Source organism: Callithrix jacchus, chromosome 12 (genome assembly GCF_049354715.1).
Source record: "Callithrix jacchus isolate 240 chromosome 12, calJac240_pri, whole genome shotgun sequence".
In the NCBI taxonomy this organism is placed as follows: domain Eukaryota; kingdom Metazoa; phylum Chordata; class Mammalia; order Primates; family Cebidae; genus Callithrix; species Callithrix jacchus.
Window position 1 is genome coordinate 83,664,935 of NC_133513.1, and position 17,276 is coordinate 83,682,210.

Below are 17,276 nucleotides of genomic sequence, written 5' to 3' on the forward strand. Positions count from 1 at the left end.
TCTTTTCAAATCTTTTTTCAAGGGTCTTAGTTTCTTTGCATTGTTTCAGAACATGTTCTTTTAGCTCACAGAAGTTTCTCATTACCCACCTTCTGAAGTCTGGTTCTTCATTTCGTCACAGTCATTCTCTGTCCAGCTTTGTTCCCTTGCTGGTGAGGAGTTTTGTTCCTTTGTAGGAGGAGAGGTGTTCTGGTTTCGGGTGTTTTCCTCCTTTTTGCACTGGTTTCTCCCCATCTTTGTGGATTTATCGACCTGTTGTCTGAGTAGTTGCTGACTTTTCGATTGGGTCTCTGAGTGGACGCCCAGATTGTTGATGATGAGGTATTTCTGTTACTTGGTTTTCCTTCTACTAGTCCAACCCCTCCACTGTACGACTGCTGAGGTCCACTCCAGGTCCTGCTTGTCTGGGGTACACCTGTAGCAGCCTCTGAGCATTCACTGAGAGCTGTGATCCTGAGTTGTTCTTACTGCGCCATCTTGAATCCTTCCCCCCAATCTTGTATGTTTTATACTATCTCCAATGTTTTTTCCTCAGTCTTTCCTTTAACCCTAATCCATTTCATTTTCATGGTCTGATTACTCTTCACTGAGAGATTTTTATTAAGTAATGCCTAAAGCAGTGAGTTAGTTCTAGGAATCATGCTGTAAATACTTGATTTTGATGTGAGTATTCTGTAAACTTTATGTTTTATCACATGTGAATCTAATGTGTTAAGTACTGTGTCCATTCAGTGCTTGCATCAGTGTCAGCAAACTGTGCCAGTATTAAAAATTTCTGTGACAGCAAAAGAAAAGTCACCAGAAACAAAGAGAAAAGATGACAAACTGATGGAAATATTTTCACTCATGTCATAGACAAGGTGTTTATCCCCTTAACACATAAAGAGTAAAGAGTACCTAGAAATTGATGTTAAAAAAAAAAGATGAACAATACAAAAAATGGATTAAGTATATGAGCCATTTCACAGGAAAGGAAATACGAACAGGCCTTAAACATATGAAAAGATTATTAAATTTATCATAATACGTGGTTCCACATTAAAATCACCTATGTGATTAGAAATACACTCTGTTAGAAGGCTGCAGGAAAGCAGACATTCTCATACTTTGCTGGTAACAGTGTAAATTGGAACAATCCCTTTGAGGAGGGTGGGTAATTTGGCCACAACTACTCAAATTATAAATACATGTACTGATTTAAAGAACAGTTTTAAACTGTATGATCTCACATTTCTGAATCCTAGAAGTCTGCAATCAAGGTGTCAGCAGTCTTGTTCCCTCTGAACTCTGTAGGGCCACCTTCCTTGCCTTTTGTTACCTTTCGGTGATTTTCTGGCAATCTTTAAAATCCTGGGCTTGCAGCTACATAACTCCAGTCTCTGCTTTTGTCTTCGTTATCTCTGTTTGTCTCTGTGTCATCACATGACCATCATCTTATAAGGACACCAGTCATATTGGATGAGGGGCCTACCCTATTCCAATCTTACTTCATCTTCACTAATTACATTTACAGTGACCCTATTTCCAAATACAAGATTACATTCTGAGGTACTGAGATTTAGGGTTTCAACATATCTTTTGTGGATGAGGACACAATTCGATCCATTGTGCCTAGCAATCCCAATTTAGGTTACTCTGCAGATACACTGAAACAATCCAAAGTTTATCAGTAGAGATTTGGTTAAATACATGCTATACCTCTATAACATAATACTGTGAAACTATGAAACAGGAAGTTATGAGGTGACAAGAATGTAGCAGACTACCTTTTGGATAAGAAAGAAAAATAGTATCTATTCATATTTGCTTGTAGTTTTATGAAGAAACTCTGAAAGAAGACACAAGAAATTAATAAAAGTGATTATTGGAGGAAGATAGGGTACACAGGATCAGAGATGCAAATAGTATTTTTGATTGTTTTCTTATATTCTTTCTTATGCTTTGTGAATCATGTGGTCAAATTACCTATCTTGAATACTGAAAGGGTGTCATTCATTTGAATTGAATAAAGAACTAATTTTTATGACAGTAACAGAGAATCAGTACATTGTCCCAGTAATCAGCTCCTTATTTTCTTCTCTTCTTTTCTCTAAGGCTTTGCTTAATACTTGGAATTTTATTGCCAATGTCTCCTGATTCAAGTATCGCACACCTGTCCTTAGTAGCATCTTTATGACTGTTATTTCTCATTAGTAAAGAAATCTGATCATCCACCCATGCCAGAACCTTTGGTCAGACATGGGAACAAAAGCTAATCAGGCACTGTTAGGAAGAGGCTGTTATGAACAATCATTTGATGAGCTTAAAGCAATTTGCATTAAAATGATCTTACAGCAAGATCCCAGGTAATGAGTCTCTATTTTATCCATCTAAAAATTTAAAATAAGGTGCTGTGAAAGAAATATTCACAACCTTCAATAGCACATTATTTTTCGTTTTTCAAGAGTTCTTCTAGTAGTTTTAAAGTGAACTCGATTAATATACCAAGATGAAAATCAGAACCTTTTTCTTAAAAAATTATTATGCTGATAATATCCTTTTTTTCTCCCCTCCCCCTGCAAAAGTTGGTTTTATTTTGATTTGGTCCTCACAAGGGTCTAGAAAGTTAGATTCAGTCAAAGTTTTGAGATCTAATCATCAAACTCTGTATATCATTTACCTCTTTCATTTGTTTCCCCTCTTCTTCATCCTATTGCCTTGTGTTATAGTTCTACAACTAGAAAGATAATGAAAAGAAATACAGGTCAGCCTCTTCAGCTAATTAGTAGTTTTGGTAAAAGATATAGCCAAGGAGATAGCGGATATTAGGGGTAAAGGGATGTTTTTGTTTATCTGTGGCTTTTGGTTAGCCAAGTACATTGAGGTTCATTTTCTGATGAATAATCCATAATGAACAACATTATCACAAGACATCTTCTCCATAAGCTACTATTTATTCACTCAAAATATAAATATATTACACACCTTTTATGTAAAAGGCAGTCTAACTCTCAAGAAGTATACAAGCTTGGCAGAGAGAATGAGATACAGGTTCAACTATGACAGAAAGATTATCTTAATAAATGTCATTCCCAGAAATAATTGACACAGATAAAAGAATTAGAGATGGGGAAAGGTCAAAAAATGAGAGAGGGTAAGGTTGCAGTGTGGAAAATAGGATTTAAATTCTAACTAAACTAGCATCAGAAATACAGGAAAATCTAAAATAAAATCTGGGAGCCTTAAAGCCAGAGGAAGAGTTAAGGAAATCTGTGTTCAGGAAGGAACAGAAGAAGGGGCTTTCAAAGTACAACCGAATTAAATCAAGGTGGACTGCCAGTTCTAGAAAAAGACAAGTTTCTCCATTTCCTGTAAATGCTCGGGAGTAAATCCAGTAGTCACAGCTGGGCCAGTCTCAATTCATACTCTGGGTAATCGAAACTAATTTGCCAAGAAGAGACTTGGGCCATACTGCCTAGAGCATGCCTACCATTCTTTCTTTATTCATTCAGAAGAATACTGCCACCTAAGTGACTTTTGCAATTGAGTCTGATTATCATCTCTATGCTGAAAATCCTTCAGATGTTTCTCCATTAGGAATGATTAGGAATGATCCTTGTCACCAGTTCTAACGGCCTGCACAGTTGGCCATTCCCATCTTCTTTAGCTTGTCTTCCTCATTATTTTTCTCTAGCCATTGACCTTTCCTACCTGTTGCCATGATGCGACCTTGAGGCCTTTCACATGCTCTTCCCTCCCTCTGAAAGAAAATGCACCTTTCTCTACTATTTAACTACTCAATTTCTTCCTCACCCCCGCCTAAACTTCTCCTTGATAGCACTTATTACAGTTCAAATTTTGTATTTCTCTATGGTTATTGATCATCTCCCCAAATAAAATGTAAGCTTTTAGAAGGGAGGAACTGTCTCAGCTTTTGTACATAGTGGGCTTAAAACATAACTTTTGTGAATGGATGAAGACATTTAGGTGTTCATTAGGAAAGCTGAATAGTACAGTGGTTATTTCAATCTCATTTCCACTCGTCCATTTACCTGTGGATCACTATGTAGTAAGAGTACATTAAATAAGAAAGAAGTTTCCTTTTCTCATTAAAAAAACCAAGCTTAGGATGGTGGCCATGGAAGTCGGAATCCGCTAAGGAGTGTGTAACAACTCACCTGCTGAATCAAGTAGCCTTGAAAATGGATGGTGCTGGAGTTAAAAATTTTTTTTTAAAACAAAACAAAACAAAAAACCAAGCTTGTATGATGAGCTGGGCAAAATCTTCAAGGGCACTTTCATCTTTTTTGCTGGGCACCTGTGAACCCACCTAAAAATTAGGAGCTTTATTACTAAAGAAAAATGAGAGGACAAATATCTGGCCAATTAGTAGTCTTTGCAGTAATGCTTTACAAAGTTATTGTAGTAAGGATTAAATATTATACATAAGACTCTTGGCATATAGTCAGCACTCAATTAACTATGGCTATTATTCTCTCTTCAACATATAGGTAATAAATTATTTACCTGAAAGGCCTTCCCACCCTTGGTTCTTTGGGCTCTTTATTTCTTTTTCTCTTTGTGCATTCGTGGGTCAGATTACTTGGTTTACTATATTCGTATACAGTTTAAATGAGTTTAAATGTAGGGAGTACATCTCTGTCTTCCTTTTGATAGTTCATGGAGTAATAGCCCCTCTGCCACCCCACTGGGGCTTTGTTCTCCTTAGCCTCTTCATAATTCCTGTTTATGTAAAGTAAGCTTTTCCACAGCTAAGATAAATTCTTATTCAAGTAGAGCCATGGACTTATTTTATTCTCCTTGTGGGTACTGCCATTTGAGTGTTAATCTGTCTTTCATAAAGCTGTACCTTGACATGTAAGAGGTGGGTGGTGGGGAGTGAGGAAGGCGGTGAAGAGAGAATCAGTGAAAATGTAGTCCAGTGCATGTTTGTATCTGACAGTTTGTTTTATTTGCTGTGAAGGCAATTGACCGAGGCCTGGCTTTTGAACTTGTCTATAGCCCTGCTATCAAAGACTCCACAATGAGAAGGTATACAATTTCCAATGCCCTCAATTTGATGCAAATCTGCAAAGGAAAGGTATGGTTCTATAATTTTAGGATGTTTTTTGCATCTGGCAGTTTATTATTAGTAGTACACTCTAATTGTCAAACTGACTCCTTTTCCTTAAAGCAGAATGTTCTCAAGGCATAGGATCAAATTCTCCCGTTTCAGTGAGCTCTGCAAGTTTTAAGGGAAAGAAAAATACCAAGAAAAGAATAATGTAAGGGAGAAAAAGTTGTGTTGGAAGCCATATCTTTTGATAAAATTTGCAATTTATATACTGTGAAAGAAAAGTCTAGAATAACAATCGTTGGCATCACTGAATTGAATTAAGATTATGTGACCTTCTCATCTTGTTTTTTAAACTTAATTCATCTTTACTGAGATCTGTTAGGAAAACATACTCTGTTTTCGGTTACAGATTGCCTTTAGTTCAACATAAAGTCTTTCGTTTTTTTCACTTTAATTATGTACCTTATCTTTAAAAGAAGTTGGTATTTGTGCCTTAAATGTTAAAATGTGATTACTGGCTATTTATATTACGAAACTGGTTCCTTTTTTTGCATTTATCTAAGATTAATATTAATTACTTTCTATTTTGTAGAATGTAATTATATCTAGTGCTGCAGAAAGGGTAAGTCTAGCATGAAGTACTTTGTTTTCATCTTTCAGGTTTTAAAACTGCAGTTTCTAGGGGATAAATTAAAATAGCAAATGAATATTTGTTGCTTTTTTTTCTATTTTAATTACATTTGCTCATTGTAATTGCTAAACAGTAAAATTTATCCCCATTTTCTTTAGGTTTTAACTTCTGTTTATATAATTAGTTTTTCTATTATATTGCTACAAAGTGCTTTTCAGGTTTCTATTATATTTTCAAAAACTATAAAACCCATCAAAATTGGCCGGGAGCAGTGGCTCACACCTGTAATCCCAGCACTTTGAGAGGCCGAGGCAGGTGGATCACAAAGTCAAGAGATCGAGACCATCCTGGTCAGCATGGTGAAACCCCGTCTCTACTAAAAATACAAAAAATTAGCTAGGCACGGTGGCGTGTGCCTGTAATCCAAGCTACTCAGGAGGCTGAGGCAGGGGAATTGCCTGAACCCAGGAGGCAGAGGTTGCGGTGAGCTGAGATCGCGCCATTGCACTCCAGCATGGGTAACAAGAGCAAAACTCCATCTCAAAAAAAAAAAAAAAAACCATCAAAATTATAAGGACTTAAATTAATTTTTTTGGTTTTGGATATTTAAGTATTCTGTTAATTTGCTATAAGTCATTGAAATGTTATAATTTTCTCATCTCTACTTTTTGTTCATTTTATTTCAGCCTTTAGAAATAAGAGGGCCATATGATGTGGCAAACCTGTATCCTTTTCTGAGTAAAAATTTGTTGACATTGTCTTTCAGGAAATTTTGAATTTGAAGTCGTATTATAGTTTAACATGGTATTTTTCTCAACCTTTTACTGTAAGTTTACCAACTGATAGCTTCAAAAATAAATTATATAATGTTATAGAGAGATTTATGCTTCTGTTTTTTTAATTAATCCTGAGATAGAAAAGAGAGAATGAGGGACTTCCTATAATAAAAGCTTAAAGTCTTTTCTCAGATGCATGTTCCAGTTGGACTAAGAACTGCTGTTGAATTAATTAGCCTCTCAACGTGACCAGGTTAGCTGGCACTTTGAGTTATGTTTGTGTTAGTCTCATGTCCTTGGTTGACTCTGGGTTGAAATCTTTAATGCTCCCCCAAGAGGCTTGCTGTTTGGGCTTTCTGAAAGTGATGCCAAGGCTGCAGTGTCCACCAACTGCCGAGCAGCACTTCTCCACGGAGGTAAGCAAGTTCTTCCAGTAAAAACTGAATGGTCATTTTAGAAGCAAGTCATTTTTATCAAACAGTTAAGCCATACCTATTTGTATTGTTCTACCCTGCAGAGTTCCTTTGGGGTTATCTTTTCTCAACCTGTTGTAACCATACCATCAGTGTTTTCTCACCCTCGCTTAAGGCTTTACTTTCTATCGTTTTTAGAATGAATAGAGCTTTCATTACAGAAATGAGTATGAAAAGTTTCTCCCAGCTATACATGTGTGCTCCTGCCCAGATTTTGATAGTCTTCTAATCTCCCTTCCTTCTTCTTTCTTGCTGAAGGGGCATTCTTTCCCTGTTGAAAATCTCTATTTTAGAGAACTGATATGTTAAAAAAAAATATGTTAAACTATTAGGAAAACAAAAACAGCAAATACATTTTTAAACCGACTAATAAAACATAGACTGTAACTTTTACATTTATTAAAACTCAGAATGTTTCTTTTCCCATGTTTGCTTACATGGTCAAGTGTGTACAAACTCTACCTTTTTTTTCTTCTTTTTTTAAATAGAGACAGGGTCTCACTATGTTGCCTAGGCTGGTCTTGAACTCCTGGGCTCGAGCAATCCTCCTACCTCAGCCTCCCAAAGTACTAGGATTACAGTCATGAGCCACTATGTCCAGCCAGACTGTATTTTTTTAACTCAGGTTTTGTATATGTACCTCTTCACTGATTGAATTTCTTATTCATCAGATGATAAAAATTGAAAGTATGCTGACACTTTGGAAAATGAAAATGAAATTTTATTAAAACAACTTAAGCTTTTGTTCACTGTTTTGTCTTCATTATCTTTATAATTCTTAGAACTAGTCATAGTGGTTAAGAAGCAATTTAGTTGATATCACCCAAATGAACATTAAACTTCAGAATAGATTGCTGCATATAGACTAAGTTATTTGTCATATGAATAGCTTGGTTATTGAGGACTTGTGTGTTGTGTCTGGACTTTATTGATCTGATTTCCACTTGAGAGAACTACTTATTATATTGGCTTACCATAAGTTAGATGATTTTGCTTTTAGTTTCAACATTTTTAGATTGAGATTTTTGTATTATGTAGCCTAGAACTCATCATATAAGCTCTGGGAGTGATCAAAATAATTGAGATTTTTTATTATGATTTTCCTGAAATTGGGGAACAGTTGGTTCACACTTTGGTAATTCTGTCATTTTTTATCTGTTTTAAATAAACAATTATCAAGATTTTTTGAATAACACTTAGGGTTCCAAAAATGGGGCTAAACAAGATACAGAAACCAAAATATAAATACATATATAATTGTGTGTGTGTGTGTGTGTGTGTGTATAGTCCTGCATTTGACTTTAAAAACTCAGCTATTCAGCATATAATATGTAAAGTATTTTTTTTTTAGAATTTCTATATTTTTATGGGTACATAGTATGTATATATGGGGTACTGCAGTATTTTGTTATAGCTATTCAATGCACAATAATCACATCATGGAAAATGGGGTGTCTATTTCCTCAAGCAATCCAATTATACTTTTTTAGTTATTTTTGAATATACGATTAAATTATATTGACTATGGTCACCCTATTGTGCTATCATATACTAGGTCTTGTTCATTCTATTTTTTTGTACCCATTAACCATCTTCACCTCCCCCTCAGCCCCCCACTACCCTTCCCATCTTCTGGTAACCATCCTTTTACTTTCTATCTCTGGGAGTTCAGTTGCTTTGATTTTTAGACCCCACAAACGAGTGAGAACATGCGATATTTGTCTTTCTGTGTCTAAAATCAGGCTTTTATAGAAGCTAAACTTAAAGAAGACTTGTGAATTTCAGGTGGCATTACCATGTACCCCAATGTGCCCAGGACAGTTCTAGTTTATGTCTGCCATTTCTGTAACCTTATTAGCACTTCTATTACCTGAAAAGTGACCTAAACTAGATGATAAAATATGGTGACTCTGGTTTTAGTTACCATCAGGATCACTATGAGACAGTATTATGATGTGTTCTTAAGATTGCTAATTCAGCTTGGGTAACATTAGAAGAAATAAAGGATTCTGAGGCAAGGGAATTTAAAGTCTCATTATTATACTCTCATTGATGAAATCTCATCTGGCATCTGTGTCATTCTGAGTGCCACATTTAAGAAGGATGGTAGTGCACTGAAACACTATTGGAAAATGTCTACTAGGTCCTTAAAGAGTCTGGAAACCTCATGATGAGAGGAATCATGAGGGTGGTGCAGGCATGGATACCTGGCAAGGAGAAGACTTGGGACACATAGTAGTGGCCTTTCAACATTGGAAGGCTTGCCACAGGGAATCAGAATTAGGTTCTTTGGGGGTCCAGAAATCCAGAAACTAATGAGTAGCAATTCTGGGGAGGTTGTGGGGAAAGGACAGAAGAAAGAGGCTCAAGGTCAGAATCTTTGGCCTATGATTGACAAAGTTTATGCCCGTAAGCAGCCCCTGGACCAAAATGAACCTGTTGGGGACTCCTGCCTTAGCCCCTTGTGAACAAAGTTATAATCTTTTAGATTTTCATTGGCAAGATGATTAAAGGGAATAATATATGTGAAAACATTTTATAAACAAAAGCATGCACAAATGTAACTTCTTGCTCTTACCGAGAAATACATTTGTTTTTAAAAGACACTAAATAAATTAATGCATTTTGTTAAAAAGTGCTGATTTTCACAATGTTTATTTCAGTTGATTTTTTATACTGTGTACAGAATTAGTGATATAAATTAATAGCTATAAGTGTGACATTTTTCATTTGGTGAAATGGAAATCATTGACAGTTTTTATTTTGAGGTTCTCATTATGTTGTCATTTTAATGACCTTGAAAGCAGTTTTATCCCTTTTATAAATAAAACTGTTTCAAAATAATTGGCAAAGTAGATTTGCTAAGTTAATCTTGATAAATGGGAAAATAATGCTTAACCCTTTAGAGTTGACTTTACTTGTATTTTTTTTTGGTGGGGGGGACAGAGTCTCACTCTGTCATCAGGTGCCAGACTAGAGTGCAGTGGCACGATCTCGGCTCACTGCAACCTTCGCCAGGTTCAAGCAGTTCTCCTGCCTCAGCCTCCCAGGTAGCTGGGACTACAGGCCCATGCCACCATGCCCAGCTAATTTTTTTTTTTTTTTTTTAATTAGAGATGGGGTTTCACCGTGTTGGCCAGGATGGTCTCGATCTCTTGACCTCGTGATCCACCCGCCTTGGCCTCCCAAAGTGCTGGGATTACAGGCTTGAGCCCCGTGATGGCCAAGAAATAATTCTTTTTTTTTTGGAAACCTTTTTTTTTTGAGACGGAGTTTCGCTCTTGTTACCCGGGCTGGAGTGCAATGGCACGACCTCGGCTCACCGCAACCTCCGCCTCCTGGGTTCAGGCAATTCTCCTGCCTCAGCCTCCTGAGTAGCTGGGATTACAGGCACGCGCCACTATGCCCAGCTAATTCTTTGTATTTTTAGTAGAGACGGGGTTTCACCATGTTGACCAGGATGGTCTCGATCTGTTGACCTCGTGATCCACCCGCCTCAGCCTCCCAAAGTGCTGGGATGACAGGCTTGAGTCACTGCGCCCGGCTGAGTAATTCTTAACTAAATTTCTGTTCAAGTTCTTTTGATTCTGCCTCCTTTGTAGCTAATGAGTATCTCCCTCCTTCATAATCCCATTCCATTTCTAAGGACAGAGTTTGAGTCTCTTTTCATGACACTGTGGCCTTTCATAAGCTATTCTTCAGCCTGATTTCCTCCTAATTTTTTCATATTCCTCCTTCATACCAGCCTTATTGTCCCCTAAACTATCTTATCTAGGTTCTTCTTACCTTTCTGTCCATGCCTTTGCAAAGGAATACTTCTCCTTTTCTTATTCCATTTACCTTATTCCAAGTAGTGTCTCCTTTATATGAATACCTCGTTGCTTTACCCAGGCAGTTAATTCTTGTGACTGCCTCCATTCCTATTATATTTGCTCTTACTGTGCTTCTCACATGCATGTATTATAGGGAAAAGCACTGTCTGTTAGACATCTTAATACCCTGTGTATATGGACAGTTTGCCTAACCTATTAGTAGGTTTCTAGAAGTTAAATTTAAGTTGAATTCTGCTGCCAACCTAATCTAAGTATCTAATAATTCCCAGTTATTCTTTGTTCATTGTCACCAGTTAGATAAGAGATCAATAAATTTATGAGTTTGATTTTATTCATTAACTCAACTAGTATTTATTGAACACCTTTTGCATAACCAGGCCATTGTGGGGTGTTCACAATACAATGCAATTGATTCTTTCAGAGGTACCTTGATGTTCTAATAGAGAGATAGGGTACATGCTGTAAAACAAGACAAGCATGTGCTCCACGTGGGAGCCATACACTCGACTGCTGTGTCTCCTCTCTTGACTTGTCTGTCTACCATATATAAAGCATCTGCTACACCAATATCTATGACTTGGGTTCTGGTTACATAAGATGTCATGGACGGACCATTAGACATAACACTGTCCTGCAGTTTTATGCATGAGGTAATCTTTAGGAATAAATTATATGTTAATAATATACTGATGTTTATTTATGTTGGGGAAAAAAGATGATACTAAATGACACTAGCACCCGTAACAGTTCATTATGGCTTATCATTTACTACTACTGTAAGCCAAAGTCATATGTTAAACCACCTCTTTTTAAATGTCCTAACTTCAAGCACAATGGTTTTCCTGTTGGTTTTACAGACACTAGAAAAACTGCTTTTGGAATTATTTCTACAGTGAAGAAACCTCGGCTATTAGAAGGGGATGAAGATTGTCTTCCAGCTCCCAAGAAAGCCAAGTGTGAGGGCTGAAAAGAATGCCCCAGTCTCTGTCAGCAGTCCCTTCTTCCCTTTTATACTTCATCGGCCACAACAAAGAGAAAACCTTTGTGTGATTTACTGTTTTCATTTGGAGCTAGAAATCAATAGTCTCTAAGAACAGTTTTACTTCCAATCCATTAAAACAACAAACAAAACCTAGTGAAGCATTTTTTTCAAAAGACTGCCAGCTTAATGAATTTAGATGTACTTTAAGAGAGAAAGACTTTATTTATTTCTCCTTTATGTAAGTGATAACAGCAGATACACTTGAATAAGATGTTTCGGGTATTTTTGTTTTGTTTTGTTTTTGAGATAGGGTTTTGCTTTGTTGCTCAGAGTGGAGTACAGTGGCATAATCACAGCTCACTGGAACCTCAAGCCTGAGCTCAAGTGATCCTCCCTCTTCAGCCTCTCAAGTAGCTGGAACTACAGGTGCACACTACCACACCTGGCTTTTTTTCTTTTTCTCTGTAGAGACATGGTCTCACTATGCTCCCAAGGCTGGTCTCAATCTCCTAGGGTCAAGCCATTCTCCCACTTTGGCCTCCTAAAGTGTTGGGATTACATGGACCACCAGTGTAGCCAGATGTTTGAATATTTTAAGAGCTTCTCTCAAAAATTACTTGTTCATAGTCAAATGGTAGTTATTTTGAAGATATTCAAACTTATATTGAAGAAGTGACTTTTAGTTGATGTTTTAAGCTTCTCTCTCATGTATTCACCAAATCAACATTTTTTTTTCCTAAAAGGAATTGCTGTAGTTTGTAGAAGTAGAGAGGATACACATGTAAAATTACACTTGGACTCTTACTTCACTGCTTCATACCTCCATGAGGTCTTTGAAATAGGATTCCTTACTTTTAGTTAGAAACCCCTAAAAACCTAATATTGATTTTCCTAATAGCTGCATTAAAATAGCAAAGCATTGGACTCAATCAGCTTTGGAAATAATTTATTTTTATAACAGGATCGTGTTAAGTACAAGTAGCTTTATTTGCACATGTCTGCATTTATGTAATATTAATGTAAGGGCTCTAAAACACAGTGGAGTAGAACCAGAGGTATAACTGAATAAGAAACTTTTAAACAAGAGAAAGAAAACTGTTCTGCAAGTTGGACAAAATATAATTTTAAAAAGAGAAAACTTTATAACCTCACCAATGAATATAGATGTTTAGATAAAATATTGATTTAAAAACATTAAAACAGAGTACATCATTTATTCCTTTTTTTGTGAGATTGATTCTTTGTTGTTGTTGATGAAACAGGGTATCACTCTCTCACCTGGCCTGAAGTGTCAACAAGCCATTCTACCAGCTCAACCTCCCGAGTAACTGGGACCACAAGCATACACTACCACATCTCGGCTAATTTTTGTATTTTTTTGTAGAAATGGGGTTTTGCCATGTCCAAGTTGGTCTCAAACTCTTGTACTCAAGCAGTCTGTGCCTCAGCCTCCCAAAGTGCTGGGATTACAGGCACAGCCATGAACCACCATACTCAGCCTTCTAGTTCTTTTTAATGCAGTATCCTTTTGCATATTAATAGGTCAAAAGAGAAAAATCAGAATGTTCTTAATAGATGCCAAAAAGACATTTAATAAAGTTTAAAATCCACTCCTGATTTTTTTTTTTTTTTTTTTTTTTGAGACAGTCTCGCTCTGTTGCCAGGCGCCAGGGTGGAGTACAGTGGCACAATCTCGGCTCACTGCAACCTCCGCCTCCTGGGTTCAGGCAATTCTCCTGCCTCAGCCTCCCCTGTATCGGGGACTACAGGTGCATGCCACCACACCCAGCTAATTTGTGTATTTTTAGTAGAGACGGGGTTTTACCATGTTGGCCAGGATGGTCTCTGTCTCACTCCTGATTTTTAAAATGACAACAATAAAAACCCTTGGCAAAATTTAAGTAGAAGAATATTGTATGCATACATAGATATGTTCGTAGTGTCTATTTTTTGTGTATGTTACGTGTGATGGCTCCAAAAGCATTTTTGACTACCACTTGGCCAATTTGATGGATCAGCCTACCCATTCCTTCTGTAAAACTGAGGCTGCTGCTGCTGAGCCCACACACCGAAAGTCTGCCACTTCCTGTGTGCCAGTTTGCTTTTACCTTCACCCCACTTAAGTTCACCAAAAGTCAGCTGGGTTTATTCACAAATCTGTTTATGCCAGCTGTATTTAGCATTTTATGTAGATTAATTTTTAAAATATGAAAATCGATGAACTATTGGGGGCAAATATAGAATTGCCAGGAAAACTAAGTCAACACTTTGGAAATGTTTGGAAAAGATAAGTCATTACAAAGAACTGCTGTCAAATTAGGTGTGAGAAGGATAACAAGATTTGGGGGTGATTAGTAAAAACTTGCGGATTGCTTCACTAATGTCAAGTTCCTTTTCTGCTTTAAAGGGACTAGAATTCAAGAAAGACAACTTTGGATCTCTCATCAGTGTATCCATACTCCCAAGAACAGGCTTTGACCCTTATTTAAAAGATTGGTACCTGAGTATACATTTATCTGTTTTAAGCTCAAAATGCTTAACAGGATATATGTTTAATTTTTTATGATGTCCCACCTTAATTTATGAATTAGTGATGTACTAGCTATCATTGCCCCAGATAGAATAAGATTTTTGTACTATAGAAAGGAGGTAGAATTATTTGTAGTTATGACTGTCTTGGAAAACTCATGAAGTAAATGGGGAAAACAGTAGAAATATAGGTACCTTTCAGCTTCTGTCCATTTACTATACATTGTGTAGTATGTGTTTGCAGTCGTGCCTGCGTTCTATTAATACATGTTTATGCCATCGTTCACAATAGTAGGGTATGATGGCTGGTCACCAGTGAATAGCAGAGGCAGGTTTCCTTCTAATACTTACTTTTGTTAGAATGAACCACCAATTTAATTGCTACAGGATGACAATACCTCTGCCAAACCAAGATGAAGCTTGGCAGAGTGGCCAATTACATATAAAAACACAAAATCCAGTAGTTTTGATTAATAACCTGTTACATAATTTTAAAAGGTGACACTATTCACAAAGACATAAATTACCAAGAAATGTTTAGGACCTCTATAAAGAAAACTTAATGAAAATGTTAAGAAAATAAAGGGAAAATAAAGACTAGAATACATGGAGAGATATGTTCTGTTTTCTTGAATGAGGCAAATTGTAAATCAGATTCTCCCCCAAATTATGCAGTTAACAAAATTTAAAATCAAAATGCCTATATATTTTTTTCTTATGTATGTATTTGGTCTTTAGACTTGGTATTCTGAAAGAGTAAATGTGAGGACTGGAAATCTCAGAGAAAAACCTAATGGAAGGGACTTACAATGCTGAATATTGCAGAGTATGGCAATACTCTAGTACTGTGATTAGAACTAATTGGTGCAGAAATTCAGAAAGAACAGTGAAAGTAGGGAGTCCAAGATCACATTTTAGTTATAAAAAGAAATGATGGATTGATTGTTCAGTAAGTGATACTGAAATGATTGGTTATCTATTTGGGAGAGGCAGTACAGCATACCAGTTAAGGGCACAGAGGAAAGAAAAAGTACATGCGTTAAAAGTCTAATTTGCTAGTACGCATTAGCTATGACTTTGGGCAAATTATGTAACCTCTCTTTGCCTCACTTCATCTGTTCTCCCTCCCTGTGACATTACTGCAAGGGTTAAGTAGGTATTTGTAGAAGGCTTACTTAGAACAGGGCCTAGCATATGAAATGTACCAACTACAGCCGGGAACCATTGCTCACATTTGTAACCGTTGCTCACACTTGGCCTCCCAGCACTTTGGGAGGCCAAAGCAAATGAATCATCTGAGGTCAGGAGTTTGAGACCAACCTGGCCAATATGGAAAACCCTGTCTCTACTAAAAATACGAAATTAGCCAGGTGTGGTGGCCCATGCCTGTAAACCCAGCTACTCAGAAGGCTGAGGCAGGAAAATGACTTGAACCCAGGAGGTGGAGGTTGCAGTGAATGGAGATCATTCCACTGCACTCCAGCATAGGTGAGAGAGCAAGACTCTTGTCTTTAAAAAAAAAAAGTACCCACTATTTTATTATTTTTTACTTGATTATATTAATTTGAATATTGAAGTGTTGGCTATTATTTACGGAAAAAAATAAGTCAAATCTCTGTCTTGCACCCAATATACACCTATAGTAAATAAAGGGAGATTAAAGATTTAAATTTTTTTACAAACTTGTAAAATACTAGTGGAAACTGCAAGTTAATTTAAAAAAATAATGATCTTGGATTGGAATAGACCTGCTAAGCATGGTCATCAAAGCCAGAAAACAAAGTTTGATTGATTTGTCTCTACATACAAACAACTAGGAAAGAACATTTACAGTGCATATTCCAGGAAGGTTTAATACCCAACATGACATGCTATTAGCATCCACACAGATCCCCATTCCCAGGGTGGTGGGCCCAGGTTTACAGGTGCTAAAGATGGTGGGTACTAATGACTTATGTTTACTCTTCGCCAGAGGATTGTCCTGGGCTGGTGAGAGTCACTTTACTTTACCTGGAGATGCCTGGGAAGTTTTGTCTCCTCTGAGGTTGGCCCATGGCCAGTGACTGATGCAGGACATTACAGCACAGCCCACTAGCCTCGGTGGTACAATTTATGCTCCTGAGCACTCCATGAGATTAGGCTGAGTGTGGCTTTCTCCTGAAACCATATCTTTGCCTCTTCTGCCATGCTGTGTTTTTTCCCCATTCCCTTACAGAGGACTCTCAGTAAATCATTTGCACAAGAATCCTAATTTCAAATGCTGCTTCCAGGAGACCTGACTTAGAAAATTGGACAAATAAAGTTAATTTTTTAAATGTCTAGTAAGCAAGAAGGTGCTGAACTTTCCTAGTTATGTAGGGGAAAATCACCAAAAGTATATCTGGCTGATCAGGTTGAAAGTTAAAAGAAAGAAGATTTATAAAGTGGATATTTTCAAGATGGTGGGGAAAGGCAGTAACATTGTGGTAGGGGATATAATTTGATGCAAATCTTTTACTTTTGTAAATTTATTATCCAGAAATAACTGGTTAATTATAAAGGCTGAATGGATAAGGTTATTCACTGTAACAATATCTAAAATAATGTGAAAATGGAAACAAGCTAAATATCCAATAATAACAGGATTAAATAATCCATTGTACATGGAAACAAAAGAATACTGTCTATAAAGAGGTTTAGAAGAAGTTGTTCATTGAAAAAGTTTTAAAACTAAATACACATGTATTATAAAGCCCATACATAATTTGTGCAGAAATAATCAGAATGTCATGAAACCAGAATTATTGGTAATGTGTTGCTCCCTTTGTTATTCATTTCTGTACTGGCATAATGAGTACTGGGTGTTCAAGAGGAGAGGGAAGGCAGTATGACAGATGTTATTACATGGGGAAAAAGCAAAGTACAGCAGGAAGACACCTGGGGGAACTAACAAAATCTAAGGGCTCAGGATGGCTTCCTGGAGGAAATACAGCTAGACCAAAGGGGAGGAATAAGGA

At 36.9% G+C, this 17,276-nt stretch overlaps 1 protein-coding gene across 1 annotated transcript in view; it reads left to right on the top strand.

Annotated features, from left to right (window-relative positions):
* Window positions 1–17,057, top strand: part of RPP30 (ribonuclease P/MRP subunit p30) — a 41,390-nt gene extending 24,333 nt beyond the window's left edge. The window contains exons 7-11 of the mRNA XM_002756390.7: window positions 4,964–5,080; window positions 5,649–5,678; window positions 6,374–6,411; window positions 6,800–6,879; window positions 11,627–17,057. Coding sequence (XP_002756436.1) covers window positions 4,964–5,080; window positions 5,649–5,678; window positions 6,374–6,411; window positions 6,800–6,879; window positions 11,627–11,736 — 375 coding nt within the window. The 3' untranslated portion in view covers window positions 11,737–17,057. The remainder of the gene's footprint in view (window positions 1–4,963; window positions 5,081–5,648; window positions 5,679–6,373; window positions 6,412–6,799; window positions 6,880–11,626) is intronic.
* Window positions 17,058–17,276: the final 219 nt, after the last annotated feature.